We start from the raw sequence: 26384 nt of genomic DNA on the forward strand, positions 1-26384 counted from the left end.
TGGTTAGATTTATTCCTAGGTATTTTATGATTTTTGGTGCGTCAGTGGGATTGATTCCTTGGTTTCTCTTTCTGTTGCTTCATTGTTAGTGTATAGGAATGCAGCCAATTTCTGTGTATTGATTTTACATCCTGCCACTTTGCTGAATTCATGGATCAGTTCTAGCAGTTTTTTGGTGGAGTCTTTTGGGTTTTCCACATAGAGTATCACGTCGTCTGTGAAGAGTGAAAGTTTGACCTCCTCCTAGCCGATTTAGATGCCTTTTATTGTTTTGTGTTGTCTGATTGCTGAGGCTAAGACTTCTAATACTATGTTGAATAGCAGTGGTGAGAGTGGACATCCCTGTCTTGTTCCTGACGTTAGGGGTAAAGCTCTCAGTTTTTCCCCATTGAGGGTGATATTAGTGTTGGGTCTTTCATATGATCTTTTATGATCTTCAGGTATGATCCTTCTATCCCTACTTTCTTGGGGGGTTTTTATCAAGAAAGGATTCTGTGTTTTGTCAAATGCTTTCTCTGCATCTATTGATCGGATCCTGTGGCTCTTGTCCTTTGTTTTGTTGATGTGATGTATCACATTGATTGTTTTGCAGATGTTGAACCAGCTCTGCATCCCAGGTGTAAATCCCTCTTGGTCGTGGTGAATAATTTTTTTAATGTATTGTTGGATCCAGTTGGCTAGTATCTTGTTGAGGAGTTTTGTGTCCATGTCCATCAGGGAAATTGGTCTATGATTCTCCTTTCTAGCAGGGTCTTTGTCTGGTTTTGGAATCAAGGTAATGCAGACTTCATAGTCAGAGTTTGGAAGTTTTCCTTGCATTTCTATTTTTTGGAACAGCTTCAATAGAATAGGTGTTAACTCCTCTTTAAATGTTTGGTAGAATTCCCCTGGAAATCCATCCAGCCCTGGACTCTTGTTTTTTGGGAGATTTTTGATTACCAATTCTATTTCTTTACTGATTATGGATCTGTTCAAATTTTCTATTTTTCCTATCTCAGTTTTGGTAGTTTATATGTTTCTAGGAATTTATCCATTTATTCCAGGTTGTCCATCTTATTGGTGTGTAATTGCTCATAATATTCTTTTACTATTGTTTTTATTTCTGCTGTGTTGGTTGTGGTCTCTCCTCTTTCATTCTTGATTTTATTTATTTGGGTCCTTTCCTTTTTCTTGATCAAACTGGCTAGGGGTTTATCAATTTTGTTAATTCTTTCAAAGAACCAGCTTCTGGTTTCAATGATCTGTTCTTCTATTATTTTTTTGTTTGGTTGGTTTTGGTTTTGATAGCATTGATTTCTGCTCTAATCTTTATTATTTCCTGTCTTCTGCTGGTTTGGGTTTTATTTGCTGTTCTTTTTCCAGCTCCTTAAGGCATAAGGTTAGGTTGTGTATCTGAGACCTCTCTTCCTTCTTTATGAAGGCCTGGATTGTTATATATTTCTCTCTTATGACCCCCTTTGCTGCGTCCCAGAAGTTTTGGGCTGTGGTGTTATCATTTTCATTGGCTTCCATGACTGTTTAATTTCCTCTTTAACTTCTTGATTAGTCCATTTATTGTTTAGTAAAATGGTCTTTAGTCTCCAAGCATTTGTTATCTTTCCACATTTTTTCTTGTGGGTGATTTCAAGTTTCATAGCATTGTGGTCTGAAAATATGCACGGTATTGTCTCAATCTTTTTGTACTTGTTGAGGGCTGATTTGTGTCCCAGTATGTGATCTATTCTGGAGAACGTTCCATGTATATTGGAGAGGAATGTATAGTCTGCTGCTTTAGGATGAAATGTTCTGAATATATCTATTAAAGCCATACGGTCCAGTGTGTCATTCAAAGCCATTGTTTCTTTGTTGATTTTCTGTTTAGGTGATCTGTCCATTGTTGTAAGTGGGGTGTTGAATTCCCCTACTATTATGGTATTATTATGAATGAGTTTCTTTATGTTTGTGATTAATTGATTTATATATTTGGGTGCTTTCACATTTGGAGTATAAATGTTTACAGTTGTTAGATCTTCTTGGTGGATAGACCCCTTAATTATGATATAATGCCCTTCTTCATCTCTGTTACAGTCTTTATCTTAAAGTCTAGGTTGTCTGACATAAGTATGGCTACTCTGGCTTTTTTTGTTGACCATTAGCATGATAGATGGTTCTCCATTCCCCTTACTTTCAAGCTGAAGGTGTCTTTAGGTCTAAAGTGAGTCTCTTGTAAACAGCATATAGATGATCTTGTTTTCTTATCCATTCTGTTACCCTGTGTCTTTTGATTGGAGCATTTAGTCCATTGATGTTTAGAGTGAGTACTGAAAGATAGGAACTTATTGCCATTATGGTGCCTGTAGAGTTGAGGTTTCTGGTGGTGTGGTGGTGTTCTCTGGTCCTTTCTAGTCTTTGTTGCTTTTGGTCTTTTTTTCCCCCATCTTTTCTCCCCACAGAGAGTCCCCCTTAAAATTTCTTGCAGGGCTGGTTTAGTGGTCATGAACTCCTTTAATTTTTGTTTGTCTGGGAAACTTTTTATCTCTTCTTCTATTTTGAATTACAGCCTTGCTGGATAAAGAATTCTTGGCTGCATATTTTTCCGATTCAGCACATTGACTATATCCTGCCACTCCTTTCCGGCCTGCCAAGTTTTTGTGGATAGGTCTGCTGCAAACCTAATCTGTCTTCCCTTGTAGATTAAGGACTTATTTTCCCTTGCTGCTTTCATGATTCTTTCCATGCCTGAGTATTTTGTGAATTTGACTATGATATGCCTTGTTGGTCAGTTTTTGTGGAATCTAATGGGAGTCCTCTGTGCTTCCTGGATTTTGATGTCTGTGTCTTTCCCCAGGTTAGGAAAGTTTTCTGCTATGATTTGCTCACACGAATCTACCGCTTTTTCTCTCTTCATCTTCTGGGACCCCTATGATTCTGATGTTGTTCCTTTATAATGAGTCACTGAGTTCTCTAATTCTTAAATCGGCTCTTTTGCCTTAGTTTCTTTGTCTTCTGCTTCATTGTTCTCCATCATAAGTTTGTCCTCTATATCGCTGATTCGCTGCTCTGCTTCATCCATCCTTGCTGCCATGGCATGTATTCAAGATTGCAGTTCAGTTACAGCATTTTTATTTCATCCTGACTAGCTTTTACTTCTTTTATCTCTGCAGAAAGGGATTCTAATCTATTTTCAACCTCAGCTAGTATTCATATTATGATTCTAAATTCTGGTTCAGACATCTTGTATCTGTGTTGATTAAGTCCCTGGCTGTCCTTTCTTCCTGTTCTTTCTTTTGTGGTGAATTCCTTCATTTCATCGTTTTGAAAGAGAAAAGGAATTAATAAGGTACAAAAATTACAATTAAAGAATTAAAAACAACACCAAAAAAAAAATCAAATAATGGAAGTTAGATCCTAGGTGTGTTTTGGTCTTTTTGTTGAAAGGACCTTGATAGATTAGAGAAAAAAAGGAAAGAAAAGAAAAGAAAGAAAAAAAGGAAAACGTTTGAAAAGTTGAAAAAATGAATACAATGGAATAGAATAAAATGAAATGATGGAAGCAAATTAGAATTTGAAAAATTTACAAAAAAAGTAAAAAATATAGTAGAAAAAAATTAAAAATATTTTTAAGAAGCGAGGAAAGTAAAAATAATTTTTTTCTCTTTCTGTATTCAGGAATAAGAAAAGAAAAAGAAAAAAAAGTGAATAGATGGACTAGCAAACAGACTGAAATATGATTGAAATTACAACGGTTTCCCCTAGCAGTCAAACTATGAAGCACTTTATAGTCCGTTAACTAAGCAGGCAGAGAGACTTGAGGAGTTCCTGAAGAGCGAGGTTGGCCCAGTTGGACTGGGCTTAGTGTAACAGCTCCATTCTCCACTAGATGGCGCTGCTTAGCTTACTAGGGTGGGTTGTCGTGGTGCAAGTAGGTGTGTATGCGCATGTGAGGGAGGGGTGAAAATGGCGTCACCCAGCTACCCAGTCTCTAGTATCAGAACTCTGTGCTCTCCCCGACTGGCAGTCAAGCACCCCTCCTTTGCCTCCGGCTTCCGTCCACTCTCTGCTTTTATACTGTGACCAAGCTGTCAGGCTGCCAGGAGGCACTTCCCTCCTGAGTTTTGTCTCAGATGTGGCTATGTTTCCCAGCCCCTTACTACTGAGGGACTGCAGCTTTGGCCTGTTCTGACCCTCTGGGGGAGGGTCTCACCAATCAATGATAGGGTGCCTGCCCGCCAGGAACATTCGCAGGACTGTGCTGCTGCCGATGCCCAGAGACTGCAACTGGGTGCCAGCCCACAGCAGAAAAAGTTCATGTGATTGTGTAGCAGCAGCGTTTCAGGGATTATGGTAAATCACAAAACATCTGGCACCAGCCTTCCCCCTTAATGCCCTTGTTCCAGCACCATTGAATGTGGTTCTTCTCCAGGGTCCTCTGGGACCTTTGCCTGTGGGGTTGTCGCACAGCCTCTATGAAATGTCCCCCGGCCGGGGAACTGGCTCTCCCCGTGTGGCCTGAGGACCCCTTGGACCTCGCTCTCTGCTCCTGGGGATTCGCCCTTCCCACCAGAGCACTACCAGGTATCTAGCTATGGAGTTTGAGACTCTGCACTCCCCCTGTTTATAAAGTGTTAATGGAATTTAAACCCTTTTCTTTCTCCTTTCTCCCTTTTTTGTTCAGTCCCTTGCATACTCTTTCTTTTCTCTCCAGCTGCTTTCAGGGATTGGGGGAAGGATGCTTTCCCGTACTCTTCCTGCCTTCTCCATCCTCTCTCCAGAAGCAAAAATAGTTTCCTCCCCTCCACGGCTTCTCTCTCCCCCAGTTCACTTCTCTGTGCTGCACACCTGCCAAGTTCTGTAGTTCAGGTTGTGCAGATTGTTGTGTTAATCCTCAAATCAGTTTTCTAGTTGTGCAAGATTGGTTTAGTGTTGATCTGGCTGCATTTCAGGGACGAAGACTAAATCTTAATTGTTTTTATTGTTGGTTTTGCTTTTTAACCCTGAGGCGACAACCAATGCAAAATATTTGTTCTTTAGCTTTATTTTTTTTGCAAGTATGATTGAAAGTTAGTAGCCTGTAATGCCTTGATATACCTTATGTCATTTAAGTTTTATGAAAACCCTAGGGCAGTGAAAGGAAAATAAAAGGAAACTCTTAATGTACTGTAAGTACACAGCAAGACACTACATTAAATCCTTTATATTATTATTCATTTCTTACTACAGTATCTACAAAGTAAGTAGCATTATCCCTATTTTGTAGGTGAGCATATGATGCTTCGTTTGCCCAAGATGGCACAGCTGGTAATAAGTACAGACCCACTGGAACCCGAGTTTTTATTCCAATGCTCATCTTATGTTCATAATGTCCTGCCACCTCCAAATGAGGAGCATTGGCTTCTGCCTTAAATTTATTTGTAAACAATGTATTTTGACCTGTCCTCTGGACCACAAGATAATGGCATAAATTGCAGGACATTGAAACTGTGATAATTTTTTCTATTGCCTCTAGGACCAATGACCCCTGGCCCTCTGTGGCCTACATCTTGGCTGTTCTCCTCACTAATGTAGTTTTATCTGGTTTCTGGGAACGAGGAAAGTTTTTAGGTTCAGCCTTTTTTGGCTAAGTGAGTAAATCTTATTTTTTGATTATGCATATTATTTTAGCTTTTATCATTTCATATTGCTTAAGAATGCGGAGCAGTTAAATCTTAAGTCATGCAGTGTATGTTTGGCAAAAGTCAAGTGAAAGCAGACTTACTTAAAAATTAAGAGGGCTCTATATCTAATAAGAAAAATAGTCTCAAACTTCCATGTGATGTTTGTTCTAATAGACTACTGAGTAAAAAATGTTTTGAAGTCTATGGTTGCCTAAAACTCTCCTTCTCGGTGTGATTTGTATTTTTAGCTGAGAGAAGAAAAGTTGCAAGAGGAGAAAACCTCTGAAGATCAAATCCACAAGCTGTTATCAGAGGATACAGAAACAGGGAAAAGAAAAATGGATGAACAGAAAAAGAGAGATGAGCCATTAGTACTGAAATCAAATCTGGAACATGTAAGTAGATCACCGTTTTGATGGACATCTGGCCCCAAATCAGTAATTATCCCAGGTGATGTGGATCTGCAAACCTATGTTTGTGAGCTATGAGACCAGAAGAGTCGCTGAGTATGCAGTTTAAGAGTAGTGAAAAACTTAGTGTCTCGATGACAGCTGGAGAAAATAATTCTGAATGAGACAATTGAGACTTGGGTGAAAAGATTAAGGAACAGTGGGGAAAAAAAGTGAGTGAGGGGAAAAACCTAGTACAGGATACTACTTGTGGAGTATTCTATACTATTCACTACTATTCAATACTGTTCTATTCAATACTACTTACATGTGTGTTGTCGTTTTGACTTCTGTGTTGTGATTTGACCTTTGAGTTTTGTACATCTTATATTCTCAACTAGGTTTCCTTAAAGCTTGTATTTGATTTCCTTTTATTCTTTTTAATGCCTTAAGCAACACAGTGCTAGATATAAGGTAGGACTTCAATATCAGATTACTTAGTTTAAGCTAACCCTAAGTTACCTAGTTTAAACTAACGCTAACCCTTAGTTTAAACTAACTCTAGACTTCTAATCTTGCAAATCTTGCCTGAATTGTTTTCATCACTTTTTTACCAAGCAAATTACTCAAAAAGGTTGTAAATGGTATATTTAATGTATGTATGAAAGCACTTTTGGAAGGCCTACTGGATGCTCAAATGGATAATTACAATTGGGTTTTTTTTCTTTAGTTAAATCTTACTGGATCAGACCTTTTTCTGTTGCTTGCTGTGTGTACTTACAATATCTTTAGTGTCATAATCTTTTAGAATAGTTTGTGATTTAGCCTTGTTAGTATTTCAGGTTAGCTTCCCAATAAGCTGGAATTAATAAAAGCTTTACTGTATTTAATACAGAGAACATAGAATGGAAGGAAAAAAATTTTTTCTGCACCTTCAGAAGTCTGCTCCTTAAACAGATCCCAGCATTGTAACGGACTGTACGACTTTGGCCAGGTTACTTAATTTCACTGTGTTTTGGCTTTACTCTTTGCAAAGGTATTTTTCCTGACCTTCAGGAAATGAAGTTACTTAAGCTTTCTTGGATCAATAGTAATTGCTGCTATCAACATGCATGTGCATTTTTTATCCCATTTATAATAATAATTGTTATTATTTAATTCTTATCAAAACCAATCACTTGCATTTTAGAGGGTTTCACTCTTCCATAAGATTCAATTTAACAAATAAGAAATGCTTGTGTACTCTTAATGCTCTGTTCATTGGGAACTACAAAAGGAAAAAGACTGCTACTGGACAGTATGCAGTTTAACTAGGATGGCGAGAATAAAACATGTCTTGCACCTACAGTGTTTTCTGACTAGTAGCCCCAACTGTGGTCTGTGATCTCTAGACAGCAACCTTTGCCTCTTTACCCCAACAGGACTGTCCTTTAGAGCCTTCAGGCAAAATGATCCAGAAGGACCTTTCTCTTTAGGACAAACCAGTCTTGACAAAGAGAGCTTACCCTTCACTGTGGTCCTTTGATAGAAAGAACCTGCTGTTTTTGGCCTTGCCGGATTCAAGTTTCATCCAGGAAAAGATCTCTCGTATTAATTCATGTCAAGGCCAGGAAATTGCTCTAATTGCTTTTTCTTTTGCCACTACCAACTTTGAAATAGAAATCAACTGCATTTTGTTAGTTTAAAAGGAATTGTAACCTGATTGTAATCTTAAAAGGAATCCAGAAGTATAAATCCTCAGATTTGTTTTTATTGGTAGTAGTAAGTTTCAAAACATAAAAAAAAATTTTTTTCTACATTTATTTATTTTTGATAGAGACAGAGCATAAGTGGGGGAGGGGCAGAGAGAAGGAGACACAGAATCCAAAGCAGGCTCCAGGCTCTGAGCTGTCAGCACAGAGGTTGACATGGGGCTCATACTCACAAACCGTGAGATCATGACCCAAGCTGAAGTCGGACACTTAACCGACTGAGCCGCCCAGGCGCCCCAGTTTCAAAACATTTTATATACAAAAACACATTGAATAAAATCTCACTTATGAACACTTAAAGTTTTAGATTTTTGCTATTTTACCTCTTTTTCTGTTTGCTTTTGTCTGTTTTGAGGACTTTTACATGGCTCTGATTTTGCTTTAAATATGTCTTAAGAGTTTTTGGTGTTAAAAAAATAATTTCATTTAGTTTAGCCAAGACTACGTTCAAATGGGGACATAAGAGAAGCTCAAGTGGTCTCAGTGGAAAGCCAGCTGAAGGATTGTTTTTTATAGAGAGAACATTATGATTAGAGCTGAACAGATCATTTTGCTTTCCTGCTCCCAAAGACTTGGTGACACCTCATTTCCTATGAAAGTAAATGAGAATTCTTTACTCTAACATTCAAGTCCTTAGTGTAATTCTAACTTATCTTCCATCCTTGCTCATACCCCCAAATTCTAGAGAACAGACCTGTTTACTTTCCCCCCAAATATATAGCTTTATGCTTTTCTTTCTTTAGAGTTTTTCTCTTGCATTTTCATCTAATTGAAATGCCACCCTGCTTACCTGTTTGAAAGCTGTTCATCTGTCCAAGCCCAGTTCCAAAGTGTCACCTTCCTGGAACCTATTAGGGATTCCTCACTTGTTTCTCTACTCCTATCATCTACTCTCTCCCCTCCCAACGTTGTAACTTTTACAGGATTTATTTCATTCTCCCTTAGATTATGGTTGTGTATTTGTGTTTCTCTACTAGATTTATAAGTTTGTTGAGTAAGCTATTTTAAAATCTATTTTAAAATCTAACTCAATCTTTAAAATTGAGTTAGCTATTTTAAAATCTCCTACACTGTTTTGTACATCATAGGTGTTGGGTACATGTTTATCAAATTCAATTCAATGGAGGGAAGAAAGTGCTTATTCTAGAAGATATTACCATCTGTTGTTATCAATGTGGAGTGGAAATAAAATGGACATGACAATCTATGATTTGTTATGGTATGGTTAATACCAATAATAATGTGAATTGTTGGAAAACAATCTGGTATAGCAATTTAGTCTTATCAAAGATTATAAAGCAAAAAGTGAAAAACTGCTTGTCATCTAACAATTTAGAGGTAACTCTTAGAAACATTTTGGTAAATAACCTTCCAGACCTCTTTTCTAAGTACGTGTAAAGAAACTTCAAACGTAAATTGAAAGACTCAAAATAAGACTCTAAAATAAAATGAAGGTAACTGAATGAGTATCAACAAGATGGAAAAATCTGATTCTAGGGGTATTTAGAACCCCTTGCAGAGAAAGTGACATTTCAGATGCCTCTGAAGGGCCAATGAGTATTTCTTTTAGGCAGAGAATGTGGAATAGGAGTTTTAGGCAAAGGGAGTAGCATGTTCAGAACAGAGCCTTTGAAAGTCTTTGATGGTACATGGAGAGTAGAAAGTAGTTTGGTTGTACTAGAGCTCAAGGAGTTCCCTTTATGAGACCTGGTGGGAGAAAAATTATGAAAGAAGGTTGGGTCTAGTTTTTGAAGATTATTGTATCATACTGAGGTGTTTCCACTTTATCCTTTAACCAACAGTTAAGCAGGGGAGTAACAGGATTATATTTGTGTGCTTAATAGTATGGTAGGATTAGAGGGAAAAAAGGCTGGAGAGAACAAGACCAGTAAGTAGATAATTGCAACAGTCCAGGAAAAAGAGGATGAGAATCTAAGGAAAGGCAATGACAATGAGTATACATGGAAGGAGTTCTGTCTGAAAGGCATTTCAGGAGTAGAATGGGGTAGAGTGGAACTAGCATGAAGGCACTTGGAGACAGACACTCTGGATTTAAGTAATAGCGTTAGCTACTTATTAACTCTACAGTCCTATGCAAATTAATTATTCTGGGCCTCAGTTTGCCATCTGTAGAAGAAAGGTAATCCCTTCTTAATAGGACCTATATAAAGCATAAATGAAATAAAATATTTAGAAGCGTTGGGGGTACTCAAAACCTCTATGCAGTGTTTCTGTGACTTTGAAGAAAGGGAAAGGAAAGAGTCATAATGACATTGAGGCTTCTAGATGGGTTGGTAGTGGGGCTTAGAGAGGAAAATACTGAATTTAATTTTGGATATATTAAGTTTGAACTATTTGGAATATCCAGATTGGGATCTCCAAGAAGCGGTTGGAAACATTGGTGCTTAGAGAGAAATGACATATAATAGACGTGGAACAATAGCTATGGGAGATTCCATGGGAACACAAATAGACAATGTTGTCTCCCTTGTCTCCTGCCAGTGTCCTGCACGCCTCTCAGATTCAGAGAACGAAGAACCTTCCCGAGGCAAGATGACACAGACACATCGCTCGGCATTTGTTTCCAAGAACAACTCCTACTCCTTAGCTTTCCTGGCAGGGTAAGAGACTGATACTAAAGTCAGTCAAGGTTCTTCCATTCTGGAGTATGAGACTAAAGGGATGGAGTAGGGGGAGCAAAAGTATTTGTTGTAGCTACTTTTGGGAGGGAGAGGTGGGAATGGGGGAAAGATGTGGGAATTGGGTTTTCAAATATGGACTAGGAACAAGGGGCTGATCTAAAAGTAATTTTTACTTGTTTCTGGTATCCTCAGAGTAGTATTATGCTACTTTCTGTGCTACAAAGTGTGATCTTTCTATCTTGGGAAGGAACAACAATGTCAGCTTCTGCTAACATCCGTCGATTCTCTCTCTGGAGTTTTTTCTCTTAGTAGGAAGTGAGGCCACAGTTGATTTTATTTTCACTGCCTAGAACTAAAATATATCTTGAATAGGTTTCAAGAAGACAAACTGCAAAGTTTTTAAGACCTTGTCAAGAAATCTCTTGATACTTTAGACTTTGCAGGCTGTGGAGATGAAAGGAGGGAGAAATTGGATGGATGTTGGATGATGGAGGGAATAATGAAGCGCTAGATGGAAGGAAAAGGAAGGAAGGAGGAATGATGGAAGAAAAGAGAATGAGAGAAGAAAGGAAGGGGGAAGGAGTGATAAATAGGAAGAAAGGAAGAAGAAATGGGGGAAGGAAGTAAGAAGGAATCATTCATTCAACAGACATTTTGTGAGTAGCTACTATATACCATGCACTCTGTTTTAATATAAAGACGAAAAGACACAATCTTTATGCCATTTTGTTATCTGTTTTTGGTTAAAACCAGCATTGTTCACCCTTATATCTAGGGTTCCTCTCTTTCTTCCCAGCAGCACTGTGAAGTAGATCTCTCTTTTTTGCTGCCCCTATGGACATATACTTGGTTCCATTTTAAGTTTTTTTATTGCTAATCACTAATAAATATGACCCCCAAAACTACCAAGTTTAAGATGTATAATGCATGTACTATTATGATTCCTGATGTAATGTTTATATCTAAATCCTTTTTGTGTGTGTTCTTTTGGAGCAGTCTGATTTTCTTGTTCTGAGAATAGACTTAATTAAACCTCCCCCCTCCCCCTTCCCCTTCCCTTAAAGGCCTCCCCTTCTGCAGGTAATGGCAACTCCTTCCAGGAAGGCTCTTTCCTAGAGTATTTATTCATTCATTTGACATTTAATGGCCACTGTATTGTAACCACTTAGGTTTGATTGATGTAATCAGAACCCAATAAGTGAGATATAAGCCAGTTTACTTTCCATTTATGGTAAAGATGAAATGCTTGCATTGTGCATATGAGCTTGAACTATAGATGCCCCCTAAAGTTAAAAAATTCAAGACTGCTTGACTAAGGATTTTTCAGTTGCTGATTGTATATATATGGATTGCCCCCATTTATAGAAGGCATATTTTAATGATTATTAGAGGTCTACTGAGAAGAGAAACAGATCATGTCATTCATTTTAGTCAAGTCACAGTAAATACTTACTGAAACAAATAAATGTTGCTTTTAGGCAGTCTGTGATAAGTTAATTAATATCTCATAAATTTGAAATGACTTGGAAAAAAGAGAAATTTGTCTTGAAATCCAAATATGCTAAGGTCAAATTGCCCCAATTAGTTGGAGTGGATATTGATCAATTGTGCCATTGAATTACTTATCACCAATTCTAGTCTCTACTCTTGTAATTCATTCTTTTAAAGAGGGTAGCAGGTTAATATGTCATTACTTAGAAATGCCTAGCAAGGAACTTAGAAAATTCTTCTCTAAAGGGTACCCTTATGCAGAGGTATGCTTTCAGTTATGTGTGGCTCTGGAATATCTGTAACATATCTTATTTTCCTGCTCCTCGGCCCATCCTTGCCCTTACTGTATATCATTGAGCCACAATGGGACTAATTTATAGGAAAACATTCACTTAACATCTTACTGTTAAGGAATGCTTATGATTTGTCTTACACATTTCTGGGTTTCAGCATTCATTTTTTCCAAATGTCCAAGGTTGTGGGCTGAGTTCAGTTATTAATGAAGTACAGTTATTAAAATAATTCATTGGATTTGGTTGGTAGGCTTATCTTTTTAGGACATAGTTTGCTGATGTCCTGGAAAACTTAGGTTGGAAAATCTATTACCATAATATTGTGAATTGCCTGTCTTATTTAGTCAACATACTTTTTTCCTTAGATAAGAAAATATTTAAATTTCAGTTCCAAAAGATACTTAGAAAAACAATTTGGACATGTTAGTGCTGAAATTGTTGCATGTGAACTGGGGAGACCCGGAACCCTCATCTCAAAGATGTCTCCGAAGGCTCTTGGTCTTGTTGCAAGAAAGAATTCGAGGATATACCAGACACAACAGCTGAGCAGTGCAAGTAGAAAAGTTTATTAAAGTGAGAGTATGCTCTCCAAGATGTGAGAGGAGGCAAGCTCAAGGGAGAGCTATTCACCCTGGGGTTTGGGTTTCTTTTATTGACAGTTGTTAACTAGGGGGTGGAATATTTATTACTTGGGGAGGGGATTTCTTGGGAGCAGGATTTCATACCTTTTCTCCCTTACTTGGTCTGCATCTCTATCTGGCCTTCTTCATCTTGGGCCTGTTTGATTTGATCTGGCTTCTGTGGGTTTGTTTTTGTTGTGCTGCCAGCAAAGGTCTCTAACTTCCCTGCTAGGCTAGCGAGCCCCACCTCCTTTGTTGGCCTCCAGGCATCCTGTTAAAGCCTAACTAACTGCTTACTCTAACACAATGAGATGTAGCATACGGATATATTAAAAAATAATTAGCATGGTGATGTTGCACAACAATGTGACTGTAAACTTAAAATGGTTAAAATGGTAACTTTCATGTTATATATATTTTACCACATTAAAAAACGTATTAGCATCGTTAATCGTTTCTGGATATTTCACATGCATTTTTTTTCCATGTGTTAAGCAACAAACAACAAGAGAATAGGTCTTCTCTGTAAGTTCTTTTCTTAAAGAGAGGTCATATGTAAAAGCTTTCAGAGTTTTTTGTTTTTTTGTTTTTTTTTTTAAGTTTATTTATTTTAAGAGAGAGAAAGCACAAGTCTCTGGGAGGGGCAGAAAGGGAGAGAGAGAGAATCCCAAGCAGGGATTCTGTGTGGAACCCAACACGGGGCTCAAACCCATGAACCATGAGATCGTGACCTAAGTAAGCTGAAGTCAGACACTTAACCAACTGAGACACCCAGGTGCCCCAAAGCTTTGAAAGTTTTTACAACTGTATTTAAAGGAAATCAATCTGTATTTGTTTTACTTACCTACTTTGTAAAGTTTTCTGTCTTAAGCCCAAAGGCATGGAGGTAAGAGTGAGTAAGCCTGATAGGATAGCTATTTTGGACGGAATGCATTGGTTGAGTCTGGCTATGAGTCTTGCCAACAGCTCTGTCTCCATTTATTCGAAAAATTCAAAGCAAAGAGGGCTTTGGAGTATTATTCATAAAATTCTAGAGCCTTATTGAAAATGAAACTTCTTGGGGCGCCTGGGTGGCTCAGTCGGTTAAGTGTCCGACTTCAGCTCAGGTCACGATCTTGCCGTCCGTGAGTTGGAGCCCCGCGTCGGGCTCTGGGCTGATGGCCCAGAGCCTGGAGCCTGCTTCCGATTCTGTGTCTCCCTCTCTCTCTGCCCCTCCCCCGTTCATGCTCTGTCTCTCTCTCTGTCTCAAAAATAAATGAACGTTAGAAAAAAAAAATTAAAAAAAAAAAAAGAAAATGAAACGTCTTTCAAGTAGGCAGAGTAATAGTTAATCCAAGATCATTTCTAAGTTAATCACAAAATATATGTTAATTGAGAAAAATTAACTTGAGGGGTGCCTGGGTGGTTCAGTCAGTTAAGCGTCTAAATTCAGCTCCGGTCATGATCTTGTGGTTCGTGAGTTCAAGCCCTGTGTTGGGCTCTGTGCTGACAGCTCGGATCCTGGAGCCTGCTTCAGATTCTGTGTCTTCCTCTCTTTGCCCCTCCCCCACTCATACTCTGTCTCTCTGAAAAATAAACATTAAAAATTTTTTTTTTAATTAACTTAAACCATAAGATATATAATTGTAAAGTTAAACTTTTATTTTAAATATCTGAAAAATTGGTTTAAATTTATTTCCCTACACTCTTCATTCCCTTCTTCACCACTAGAATCAAACCAAACCTGATTGCAAATTCTTCTAAAAGCTCAGCCTGGAAAACTTTCTCTGTTGAGGTGGTATCTTTTCAAAAGGCTACATGTCCACTTGCATTTTCCTCTTTGCTTTTGCTATCTGGAAGTTTAGGATTAGGACAGAGTTTTCAATTCAATCGTCATGACTTTCAACATAGCCTATAATAAAAAAATTTTTTTTGGTATACTTTTTCCATATTTATTACTTAATGTGATCTATATCCTCTGTTAAGGCTCAGTTTTTATGTATTTTTGCAGTAAGTCACTTTGGATTCTTCTTGGAACTAGGGCCTAACCGTAAAAAGGATATAATTTAACCATCTATCCTCTTTCCAGTTTAAAAAATGAAAAAAAAAAAAAAAAAAAAAGAAGAAGAAGAAAGTGATGCAGTAATGCCAGTACTGCCATTCCATATAAAATTGTATCTTAAGTAAATAGTACCCAGCAAGATTTCTGCCACATGATAATTCAGTGACTGTTACTGCTGCTATTTTGTTATATTCTTTTAGAATGTAGACTCTTAGATCTGAAAAGGATCTTTTTTGAGGGGGAGGGGGTTTGTTTTTATTTTTTCAATTATTTTTATTAGTTATTTTTTTTTAATATAATTTATTGTCAAATTGGCTAACATACAGTGTGTAAAGTATGCTCTTGGTTTTTGGGGTAGATTCCAATGGCTCATCGCTTACATACAACACCCAGTGCTCATCCCAGCAAGTGCCCTCCTCAATGCCCATCACCCATTTTCCCCTCTTCCCCACCCCCTCCATCCACCCTCAGTTTGTTCTCTGTATTTAAGAGTCTCTTATGGTTTGCCTTCCTCCCTCTCTGTAACTATTTTTTCCCCTTCCCTTCCCCCATGGTCTTCTGTTAAGTTTCTCAAGATCCACATATGAGTGAAAACATGTATCAGTCCTTCTCTGACTTATTTCACTCAGCATAATACCTTCCAGTTCCATCCACGTTGATGCAAATAGCATGATTTCATACTTTCCCATTGCCAAGTAGTATTCCCATTGTATATATAAACTATATCTTCTTTATCCATTCATCAGTTGATGGACATTTAGGCACTTTCCATAGTTTGGCTATTGTTGAAAGTGCTGCTATAAACATTAGGGTACCTGTGCCCCTCTGCATCAGCACTCCGGTATCCCTTGGGTAAATTCCTCCTAGTGCTATTGATGGGTCATAAGTAGTTCTACTTTTAATTTTTTGAGGAACCTCCACAGTGTTTTCCAGAGCGGCTGCACCAGTTTGCATTCCCACCAACAGTGTGAGAGGGTTCCCATTTCTCCATATGCTCACCAGCATCTGTAGTTTCCTGAGTTGTTCATTTTAGCCACTCTGACCAGTGTGAGGTGGTATCTCAGTGTGGTTTTGATTTGTATTTCCCTGATGAGGAGTGATGTTGAACATCTTTTCATGTGTCTGTTGGCCATATGGATGTCTTCTTTGGAAAAGTGTCTATTCATGTCTTCTGCCCATTTCTTCACTGGATTATTTGTTTTTCAGGTGTTGAGTTTGGTAAACTCTTTATAGATTTTGGATACTAACCCTTTATCTGATATGTCATTTGCAAATATCTTCCTATTCTGTCAGTTGCCTTTTAGTTTTGTTGATTCCTTTGCAGTGCAGAAGCTTTTTATCTTGATGAGGTCCCAATAATTCATTTTTGCTTTTAATTCCCTTACCTTTGGAGATGTGTCGAGCAAGAAATTGCTGCAGCTGAGGTCAAAGAGGTTTTTCCAGCTTTCTCCTCTAGGGTTTTAATGGTTTCCTGTCTCACATTTAGGTCTTTCATCCATTTTGAGTGTATTTTTGTGTATGGTGTAAGAAAGTGGTCTAGTTTCATTCTTCTGCATGTTGCTGTCCGGTTCTCCCAGCACCGTTTGCTAAAGAGACTGTCTTCTTTCCAATGCATACTCTTTCCTGCTTTGTCAAAGATTAGTTGGCCATACATTTATGGGTCCAATTCTGGGTTCTCTATTCCATTGATCTATGTGTCTGTTTTTGTGCCAATACCATACTGTCTTGATGATTACAGCTTTGTTGTAGAGGCTAAAGCCTGGGATTGTGATGTCTCCTGCTTTGGTTTTCTTCTTCAGTATTACTTTAGCTATTTGGGGTCTTTTGTGGTTCCATACAAATTTTAGGATTGTTTGTTCTAGCTTCAAGAAGAATGTTGGTGCAATTTTGATTGGGATTGTATTGTGTAGATTGCTTTGGGTAGTATTGACATTTTAATAATATTTATTCTTCCTATCCATGAGCATGGAATGTTTTTTCCATTTCTTTGTGTCTTCTTCAATTTCCTTCATAAGTTTTCTATAGTTTTTAGTATACAGATCTCTTACATCTTTGGTTAGGTTTATTCCTAGGGGTTTTATGGTTCTTGGTGCAATTGTAAATGGGATCTGTTTCTTGATTTCTCTTTCTGTTGCTTCATGATTGGTGTACAAAAATGCAACCAATTTCTGTACATTGGTGTTGTACCCTGCCACTTTGCTGAATTTATGTATCAGTTCTAGCAGTCTTTTGGTGAAGTCTTTCAGGTTTTCCATGTAGAGTATCATGTCATCTGCAAAAAGTGAAAGTTTGACTTCTTGTTTGCCAATTTTGATGCCTCTTATTTCATTTTGTTGTCTGCTGATGCTAGGACTTCCAACACTGTATTAAACAACAGTGGTGAGAGTGGACATCCCTATCATGTTCCTGATCTCAGGGATATATATATATATATATATATATATATATATATATATATATATATGAATAAATAATTCTTTTGAATTTGATTTGCTAGTATCTTGTTGAGAATTTTTGCATCCATGTTCACCAGGCATTTTGGCCTGTAATTCTCCTTTTTTTTGTGGGGTCTCTGTCTGGTTTGGGAATCAAGGTAATGCTGGCTTCATAGAATGATCTGGAAGTTTTCCTTCTATTTCTGTTTTTTGGAACAGCTTGAGAAGGATAGGTATTAACTCTGCTTTAAATGTCTGGTAGAATTCCCCTGGGAAACCATCTGTCCCAGGACTCTTACTTGTTGGGAGATTTTTGGTAACTGATCCAATTTCTTCACTAGTTATGGGTCTGTTCAATTTTTTTTGTTTCTTCCCATTTGAGTTTGGGTAGTGTGTTGGTGTCTAGGAATTTGTCCATGTCTTCCAGGTTGTTCAGTTTGTTGGCATATAATTTTTCATAGTATTCTCTGATAATTGCTTGTATTTATGAGGGATTGGTTGTGATAACTCCATTTTAATTCATGATTTTATCTATTTGGGTCCTCTCTCTTTTCTTTTTGAGAAGTCTGGCTAGGGGGTTTATCAATTTTGTTTATTTTTTCAAAAAACCATCTCTTAGTTTCATTGATCTGTTCTGTTGTTTCTTTTTTAATTCTGTATTCTTTATTTCTGCTCTGATCTTTATTATTTCTCTTCTTCTGCTGGCTTTGGGGTTTCTTTGTTGTTCTGCTTCTAGTTCTTTTAGGTGTGCTGTTAGATTTTGTATTTGGGATTTTTCTTGTTTCTTGAGATAGGCCTGGATTGCATTGTATTTTCCTCTTAGGACTGCCTTTGCTACATCCCAAGGGTTTTGGATTGTTGTATTTTCATTTTCATTTGTTTCCATATATTTTTAAATTCCTTCTTTAATTGCCTGGCTGACCCATTTTTTCTTTAGTAGGATGTTCTTTAACCTCCATGCATTTGGAGGTTTACCAAACTTTTTCTTGTGGTTGATTTCAAGTTTTGTAGCATTGTGATCTGAAAGTATGCATGGCATGATCTCAATTCTTCTATATTTAGTGAGGGCTGTTTTGTGACCCAGTATGTGATCTAGGTGAATGTTCCATGTGTGCTCCAGAAGAATGTGTATTCTGCTGCTTTAGGATGAAAAGTCCTGAATATATCTGTCAAGTCCATCTGGTCCAGTGTATCATTCAGGGCCGTTGTTTCTTTATTGATTTTCTGTCTAGATGATCTATCCATTGTTGTAAGTGGAGTATTAAAGTCCCCTGCAATAATCACATTCTTATCAATAAGATTGCTTATGTTTGTGATTGTTTTATATATTTGGGTGCTTCTGAATTTTGTGCATAAACATTTATAATTGTTAGCTCTTCTTGATGGATAGACCCCGTAATTATGATATAATGTCCTTCTTCACCTCTTGCTACAGCCTTTAGTTTAAAATCTAGTTTGTCTGATATAAGTATGGCTACTCCAGCTTTCTTTTGACTTCCAGTAGCATGATAGATGGTTCTGCATCCCCTCACTTTCAATCTGAAGGTTCCTCAGGTCTAAAATGGGTTTCTTGTAGGCAGCAAATAGATGGGTCTTGTTTTTTATCTATTCTGAGACCCTATGTCTTTTGATTGGAGCATTTAGTCCATTTACATTCAGTGTTATTATTGAAAGATATTGATTTAGAGTCATGGTGTTATCTGCAGGTTTCATGCTTGTAATGATGTCACCGATCCTTTGTGGTCTTTGCAACATTCCACTCACAGTCCCCCTTTGGATCTCTTGTAGGGCTAGTTTAGTGGTGATGAATTTCTTCAGTTTTCGTTTCTCTGCGAAAACATTTTATCTCTCCTTCTATTCTGAATGACAGACTTGCTGGATAAAGGATTTGGGCTGCATATTTTTCCTAGTCAGCACATTGAAAATTTCCTGCCACTCCTTTCTGGCCTGCCAAGTTTCAGTAGATAGGTCTGCTACTACCCTTCTGTGTCTACCCTTGTAGGTTAAGGCCTGTTTATCCCTAGCTGCTTTCAGAATTCTCTCTTTATCTTTGTATTTTGCCAGTTTTGCTATGATATGTCATGCAGAAGATCAATTCAAGTTACGTCTGAAGGGAGTTCTCTGTACCTCCTGGATTTCAATGTCTTGTTTCCTTCCCCAGATTGGGGAAGTTCTCAGCTATGATTTGTTCACATACTCCTTCGGCCCTTTTCTCTCTCTCTCCTTCTTCTGGAACTCCTACGATACAGATATTGTTCTGTTTTATTGAATCACTTAGTTCTCTAATTCTCCCCTCGTAGAACAGAATTGTTTTATCTCTCTTTTTCTCAGCTTCATCTTTTTCCATAATTTTATCTTCTATTTCACTTAATCTCCCCTCTGACTCTTCAGTCCTCACTCTCATCACCTCTAGTTTATTTTGCACCTCATTTACAGCATTTTTTAATTCATCATGACTATTTTTTAGTTCCTTGATCTCTGCAGCAATAGATTCTCTGCTGTCTTCTATGCTTTTTTCAAGCCCAGCGATTAATCTTATGACTATGATTCTAAATTCTTGTTCAGTTATATTGTTTACATCTGTTTTGATCAATTCTTTAGCTGTCATTTTTTTCTTGGAATTTCTTTTAAGGAGAATTCTTCCATTTTGTCATTTTGGCTAGTTTTCTGTCCCTTATGTGTTTTACAAGCTTGTTATGTGCCCTGCACCTGCGAGCACTATATTAAAGAGGGGTCATACACTCTCCAGGGCATCACCCTTCAGGAGGTGTTTTTGGAGGTGTTACTTGCTCTCTGTTGTTGTGACTTTGGTTACTTTTTCTCCCTACTCGTGGTGATGTTTTGGACCCTCCACCAGGTGTGTTTTGATTTGTTCATTGAAGTAGCCCTGGAAAGGAAACAAACAAAAAACAGAAAACAAAAACAAACACACAACAAATAAACAAACAAACAAAAAAGGCGAAAAAACAGAAACACCAGCTACAAGTAAACAGGGTGGAGGCAGTGCTGATGGATGAGGCCTTATCCCATACAAAGAGAGAAATGACAGGGCAGGGAAAAATAAAATAAAATAACAATTGACCAGACAGAGAAACTATACGGCTTAATCCAGAGAGGGAGAGGAAGAAAAATAAAAAAGGAGGCAGGGAAAAAGAAAAGAAAATTGACCAGAAAAACTATACGGCTTAATCCAGAGAGAAAGGAAAATAAAGAAGGAGGTGTAGAACATGTATAAAGAGAATAGATTAAATATGTCTGATTAAACAAACCAACAACCACATTAACCAGACTAGAGGAGGAAAGAGATAAGAAGGAGAAAAGGAAGGAAGAATATATATATATATATAATTGTCCGAGAATTTAATCAGGCAATGCAACAGCCACAGTCTGGAGGAGGGGCTGTCTGGTCCTCAGCGCCTATGCCTCTCCAGGAGATAGCAGTTACCAGGTGTGGAGGGCCGTGGTTTGATGTAGGCCCACTGTCCCTTCCCTGAAGCCCCACCTTGGTGGTGGGGAGAAAAATGGTGACACCCCAGGCTCTCCTCCACGGACCAGGTGTCCCAAATCACTCTGTTCAAGCTATCCTCACTGTGCCGTGGGCACAAACGAGGTGTTTTGTCCTGTTCCGCCAGTTCCCGCACCTCCCTGGCACTCTTCTGGGACTTAAACCCCTATGTCTTTAAGGTTCCCACTCCATCTGTCCTGGTTTGGGGAAAGTGCCGCTCTGCGCCGCTGGATATAGGGTCTCTGGCTGGCAGGCGCAGGCAATCTTTGTCCTTTGAAAGGATATATACCTTCTTCCCACAGCACTCCAGAGAGGGGATTGCTTTCTCCCACTGTGGACTGTGCCTCTGAACTAGTTACCGAGCACAGGGCTGGCTCCCCTCCTCCCCAGGTGTGTGAACGGGGCAGTCGGCCCCAGTCTGGAGAAAGCCCCACAGTTAGAGATTAGATCTTTCTCTTGTCCAGATACAGTCTTACGCTTCCCCAGCCTTTCTCTTCCCTTTGTCTCTCTGCAGAGGGGATCCCTCCTCTGTTCCTCTGCCGTCTGCCCATTTTATCACTCCCAATTCGCAGCCACGCATCTATGGCCTGACAGGTTGTCCTGGTGGGTCCCTGGAGAAGTTTCTGTCACTTTGCCACATGGACTCTTGGAATTCAAAGTCATTTGGCCTCAACACTGCTGTGTTTGAGAGACGAGGGAACTTCAGATCCCTCTACTTCTCTATCATGTTGGCCCCTCCCTCTGAAAAGGATCTTAAATATTATCTTACCTAATTCTTTTTTTATTGATGAGAAGACTAAAGCCCGGAGAGAGAGAACATGGTTTGCCAAATCGTAGATAGCTAGAATAGTAGGAATCTGAGTTAGAACCGAGGTTTCTTGGTTCTTTCCACTTTACAAAATTGTCCCCTATCACCTTTTTATAGACCCCTATACTGCCTCTGCCCATCTCCCCACTAGACTTTAAACCCCTTGCAACCAAGGACAGCATCTTGTTCACCATTATGGTTGCTCTGCTTAGTACAGTGTCTGGCATATCGAGCCTCCACTCAATAAATACTTAGGGAATGTTTGAGTAAGTCTTGTGCTGTAGTAGGTTAAACTGGAGCTTTGTCAAAATCGATTGTCAAACTTGTCAAACTTGCAGCATAGGAGGGAGGGCTCAGGTCGCTGTAGAGGGACACACTGGCTGGTGGTTGTTTTTATAGACTAGATTCCATATGATTAATACGGGGTGGGGGGTGTCTAGTACCACACTGATAAAGTGTATATATTATAAAGTTTTATATATTATAAAGTTGATTTTAGCCTTCAAATGCATTAACAATAGCTTACGATGGTACTTTTTTTAGAGATTCTATAAAAGAAAACTGTTTCCCACTGAGTAGTAATTAAGCCTTTATTAAGTAGAAATTAACCACATATTTTGTTTTCTAATGTCCAAATACTTTAAGCCTGAGTCTGTGGCTCAGGGTGGGGCACATCAAATGATACCTAAGATGCTTACTATAAGGTGTGTTTGAGGGGAGATAGAGACAGAAACTAACAGACTCAGCAATAATAAATGCATGCCCAGTCAGTGTTGCAGACCTGTCCCTCTTCCTTAAAATATGCAGACCTGTCCCTCTTCCTTAAAGTGAACAAATGAAAATACATATGCTTTCAGATACCAAATAGAGACACGAGCGGTATGATATTGGAGGACTAGCTGCAGAATTGATGAAAGGAGGCACAGCCAAAGAGGTGGAGATGGGGAGGATAGTCTAGGGAGATGGTAGGGACGTTGTGTGAGCTTGAGTAAACTCACTGGACCCACTTCTGTCTCATCTATGCAAAAGACAGGTTGTTAGGCCTACCTGCTTGCTGGGCAGGGTCTTTTACTGTGTGATTACTGTTTTTTGATGTTCATTTATTTCTGAAGAGAGAGCACAAGCAGGGGAAAGGCAGAGAGAGAGGGAGGCAAAGGATCTGAAGCAGGCTCCACACTGGCAGCCAAGAGCCAGATGCAGGGCTCGAACTCACGAATTGTGTGATCATGACCTGAGCTGAAGTTGGATGCTCAACTGACTGAGCCACCCAGGCATCCCTACTGGATAATTTCTTAAGATTCTTTCCACCTCTCAGCTAAAGCCTCTGCAAGTGGCTTACTGGGTGGCTCAGTCGGTTGAGCTTCCAACTTCAGCTCAGGTCATGATCTCACAGTCTGTGAGTTCGAGCCCCGCTTCGGGCTCTGTGCTGACAGCTCAGAGCCTGGAACCTGCTTCAGATTCTGTGTCTCCCTCTCTCTCTGACCCTCCCTCATTCATGCTCTGTCTCTCTCTGTCTCAAAAATAAATAAACATTAAAAAAAAAATTTCGAAGTGGCTTAAAGCAGACTTTTTAAGAGTGGAGAAAATGAGGCCATGGCATGAAAAGAAAGGGGTGAGGGGAGTTAGAAAACTCCGTAAAAATCTAAGGATTAGACTTAGCAAGTTTGTGTGTGGGGAACAAATGGTAACCATAAGGGAGAGGAGGCTGTGAGAGAAAGATGAGGTAATGAGTTAGAAGAAACCACAAGACTTGATGATGGTCTGGGGCACATTGTGTGTGTGTGTGTGTGTGTGTGTTGGGGAGGGATAAAGGAATTGAAACAAATCAAGCAGATGAACTGGTTATTAAGAGGACAAATCGTGTTAAAAGTAGTGGAATGTGGTTGCAAAGGGAACATAGCTTAAGGAGAAGTGATGTGGAACATAAGGAGAGCAGCAGGTTTTATAGGTGCCAGTAATTTCTCTGCCACACCAGGCCCTGGGTAGTTTTCAGAGGGTGGGATGGTGAGTGGTAGCAGGGGAACTAGCTTTTCTCCAGTGCTTCCGGTCATGTTGAGTACTTTACACACCTCATTTCATTTAGTTATCACATTAATCCTACAAGATTTTTTATACTATTCCCATTTTTCGGCTAAGGAAAATGCAGTTCAAAGAGGTTAAGTAACTCACCCAAGAGCTTCTCACCGCATTATAATGACAGAGATGGAACTAGAACTCAGGTCTCTCTTTATCCCAAATCTATGCACTTTCTATCAAACTACTGAAGGAACCCTGTGACCAAAGGCTCTGCACTTGGAACCTCATCTTGAAATGATCTACCTTTACAAGGGAAAACTGCCTTCCTTCTCTTTGTTTAATTTATACCCTGCCTTGTTCTAAAAAGATAAAGGGTTGCTACAGAGGTAAATAAGAGCTTGTCCAATTTTCCTCATTTTTGAGGGGACTGAAGTCCTTTTGCATGATACTAGTCCTTTTAGAATATAGCTGTGAAAGCAGTGTTCCTCCATCTATCACCAACATCTACTGCTGTGTGTCCAGAATAGCCAAACAGGTAGAGACAGAAAATAGATCAGTGGTTGCTTAGGGCTTGGGGAGAAGCAGGAGCTTAGGGGTGATAGCTAAAGGGCATGAGGTTTCCTTATGAGGTGATGGAAATGTTCTAAAATTGATTGTGGTAATGGTTAAATAACTATGCGAATTAAAAACCATTAAACTGTACACTTAAAAAAAGAAATAATACTAGTGTACACAAGGCAGATAACCCAGATCATAAATACACAAGGGAAGGATTATAACAAAATCTCACCCATTTCTGGGTGCACAGCAGCTACCACTGGGCCTAAGAAGGTTTCTGGTTTCATTCAAGTATGTGTGTATGTGGTGACGTTTGGGAGGGCTCATACACCCAGGCTAGGGGCTGGAAGAAGGCTCCTCTCCAGCCTTTAGCTTCTAGGTGGAACTCAGCTCTGCCAGACCTGAGAGTTTAATTAATAAGCTACTATGGTTTGGATATGTGAGAGTGGTGATTGAACAGTTCAGAGCATGAGCTATCTAATCTTTTGTATCATGTATTACCATTTGAAAACCCTTTAAGCAGTATTTTATAAGCATTAAATCTTCTAGTTTTCCAGCTGCATGTTTATACTGGCTGCCCCTCCTTTCTTTCTTTGTAAGTCAGACTCATTGTGTTGGTGGGTATTTTTAGCCTAACTCTACATCCCAGAAACCATCTGGTCTCTTGGCAATGGAAATTTTAAGCCAGTTGCCTTTTAGACAATGCTGCTTTCTCTTGTTTATGACTTCATTATGTGTTTGGAAGAGAGAGCTTCTCTAGATGTGCTGGGTCTGTTTTATGCCACAGTAGAGTAGAATGTAAGATCAATATCTTGTGGTAGAAAGAACACAAGCCTTAGAATCATAGAGATACAGGTTTAAACCTTGGCTTCAGCTGTGTGACCTTGGAAGATCACCTCCCTCAGTTCTTTGACTGTAAGTGAGGATGATGATGCTTATCTCATAGAGTTTCTGTGTGGATTACATGAGATACAGAATACTTAAAGTAGCATAGTGCCTGACAGATATTACATTCCTAATCAATGTTTAAGTTTTCTCTTTTTTTCATAATAGAGAGGCCTTTCTGTATATATTTTTATTCATTAATATGAAATTTATTAAATATATCCATTGTGTGGTGGTGTTTAGGGGTACAGAAATGGATGTACACAAGTAATGGGAGTAGTTACTTCACTTATTTTTTTAGTGAAGATGTTGTTTAAGTTCTTTCAGTCCTAAGAACATCATCAAGTTCACTGGTCTTGACTGTTCTCAGCCTATAATTTTTTTAAGTTTATTTATTTATTTTGAGAGAGAGAGAGAGAGAGAGAGAGAGAGTGAGAGCAAGAGCACGTTGGGGAGGGACAGGGGAGACTGAGAATCCCAAGCAGGCTCCATGCTGTCAGCACAGAGCCCAAAAGGGGGGCTTGATCCCATGAACTGTGAGATTGTGACCTGAGCCAAAGTCAAGTCATAGGCTTAACTGACTAAGTCATCCACTCACCCCTCAGCCAGTATTTTGAAGCCTCTTATTTTGAGCAAATACTACAGTAATATGTTTATGACTTATAAGATGTTTTTACAATAATTTTTGTAGCTCTTCATGTAGCAATAACAATGTAAAAGGGTGATAATAGAGTTATATAGGAACAAAAAAAGCTTTTTTATGCTATTGAAGTTGAATTGGTATTAATTTTGAAATAGATTGTTGTAAAATAAGATGTTTATTGTAATCCCCAGAGCAACCACTAAGAAATAATTAAAACACATTTAATAAAGGAATAAGAAGAGACTCAAAATGGTATACTAGGAAATATCTAACACAAAAGAAGGCATTAATAGAGAATTGATGAACAAAAAAAGGTATAAGGCATATAGAAAACAAATAGCAAAATGGCAGAAGTAAATCCTTCCTCATCAGTAATTACATTAAATATAAATGAATTAAAACTCTCCAAATAGAAGACAGATATTGGTAGAATGGATTTTTTAAAAATATGTTCCAGATATAGGCTGAGACTCACTTTAGATCCAAAGGCAAAAATAGGTTGAAAGTGAAAGGATAGAAAAAGATATTCTGTGCAAACAGTGACCAAAAGAGAACTGGAGTAGCTAAACTAATATCAGACAATGTAGACTTAAGGACAAAATTATTACAAGAGACAAGACGGACATTGTATAATGATAAAAAGGTCAATCTTTTAAGAAGATATAACCATTGTA

The 26384-nt window shown here is 38.6% G+C and overlaps 1 protein-coding gene across 4 annotated transcripts in view; it reads left to right on the forward strand.

Annotated features, from left to right (window-relative positions):
- The window catches only part of RNF169 (ring finger protein 169), a 106385-nt gene that overhangs the window by 62428 nt on the left and 17573 nt on the right, over nucleotides 1-26384 (forward strand). For all 4 annotated transcript variants that reach the window (XR_002079972.2, XR_002079974.2, XR_002079973.2 and 1 more), the window contains exons 3-4: nucleotides 5882-6028; nucleotides 10276-10394. Coding sequence is in view for 1 of the 4 variants with exons in the window: in XM_019449819.2 (XP_019305364.2) it covers nucleotides 5882-6028; nucleotides 10276-10394 (266 nt within the window). In the remaining 3 variants the exon portion in view is untranslated. The remainder of the gene's footprint in view (nucleotides 1-5881; nucleotides 6029-10275; nucleotides 10395-26384) is intronic.

This window comes from Panthera pardus, unplaced genomic scaffold (assembly GCF_024362965.1).
Source record: "Panthera pardus isolate Hobbes unplaced genomic scaffold, ASM2436296v1 HiC_scaffold_12, whole genome shotgun sequence".
Classification (NCBI taxonomy): Eukaryota; Metazoa; Chordata; class Mammalia; order Carnivora; family Felidae; genus Panthera; species Panthera pardus.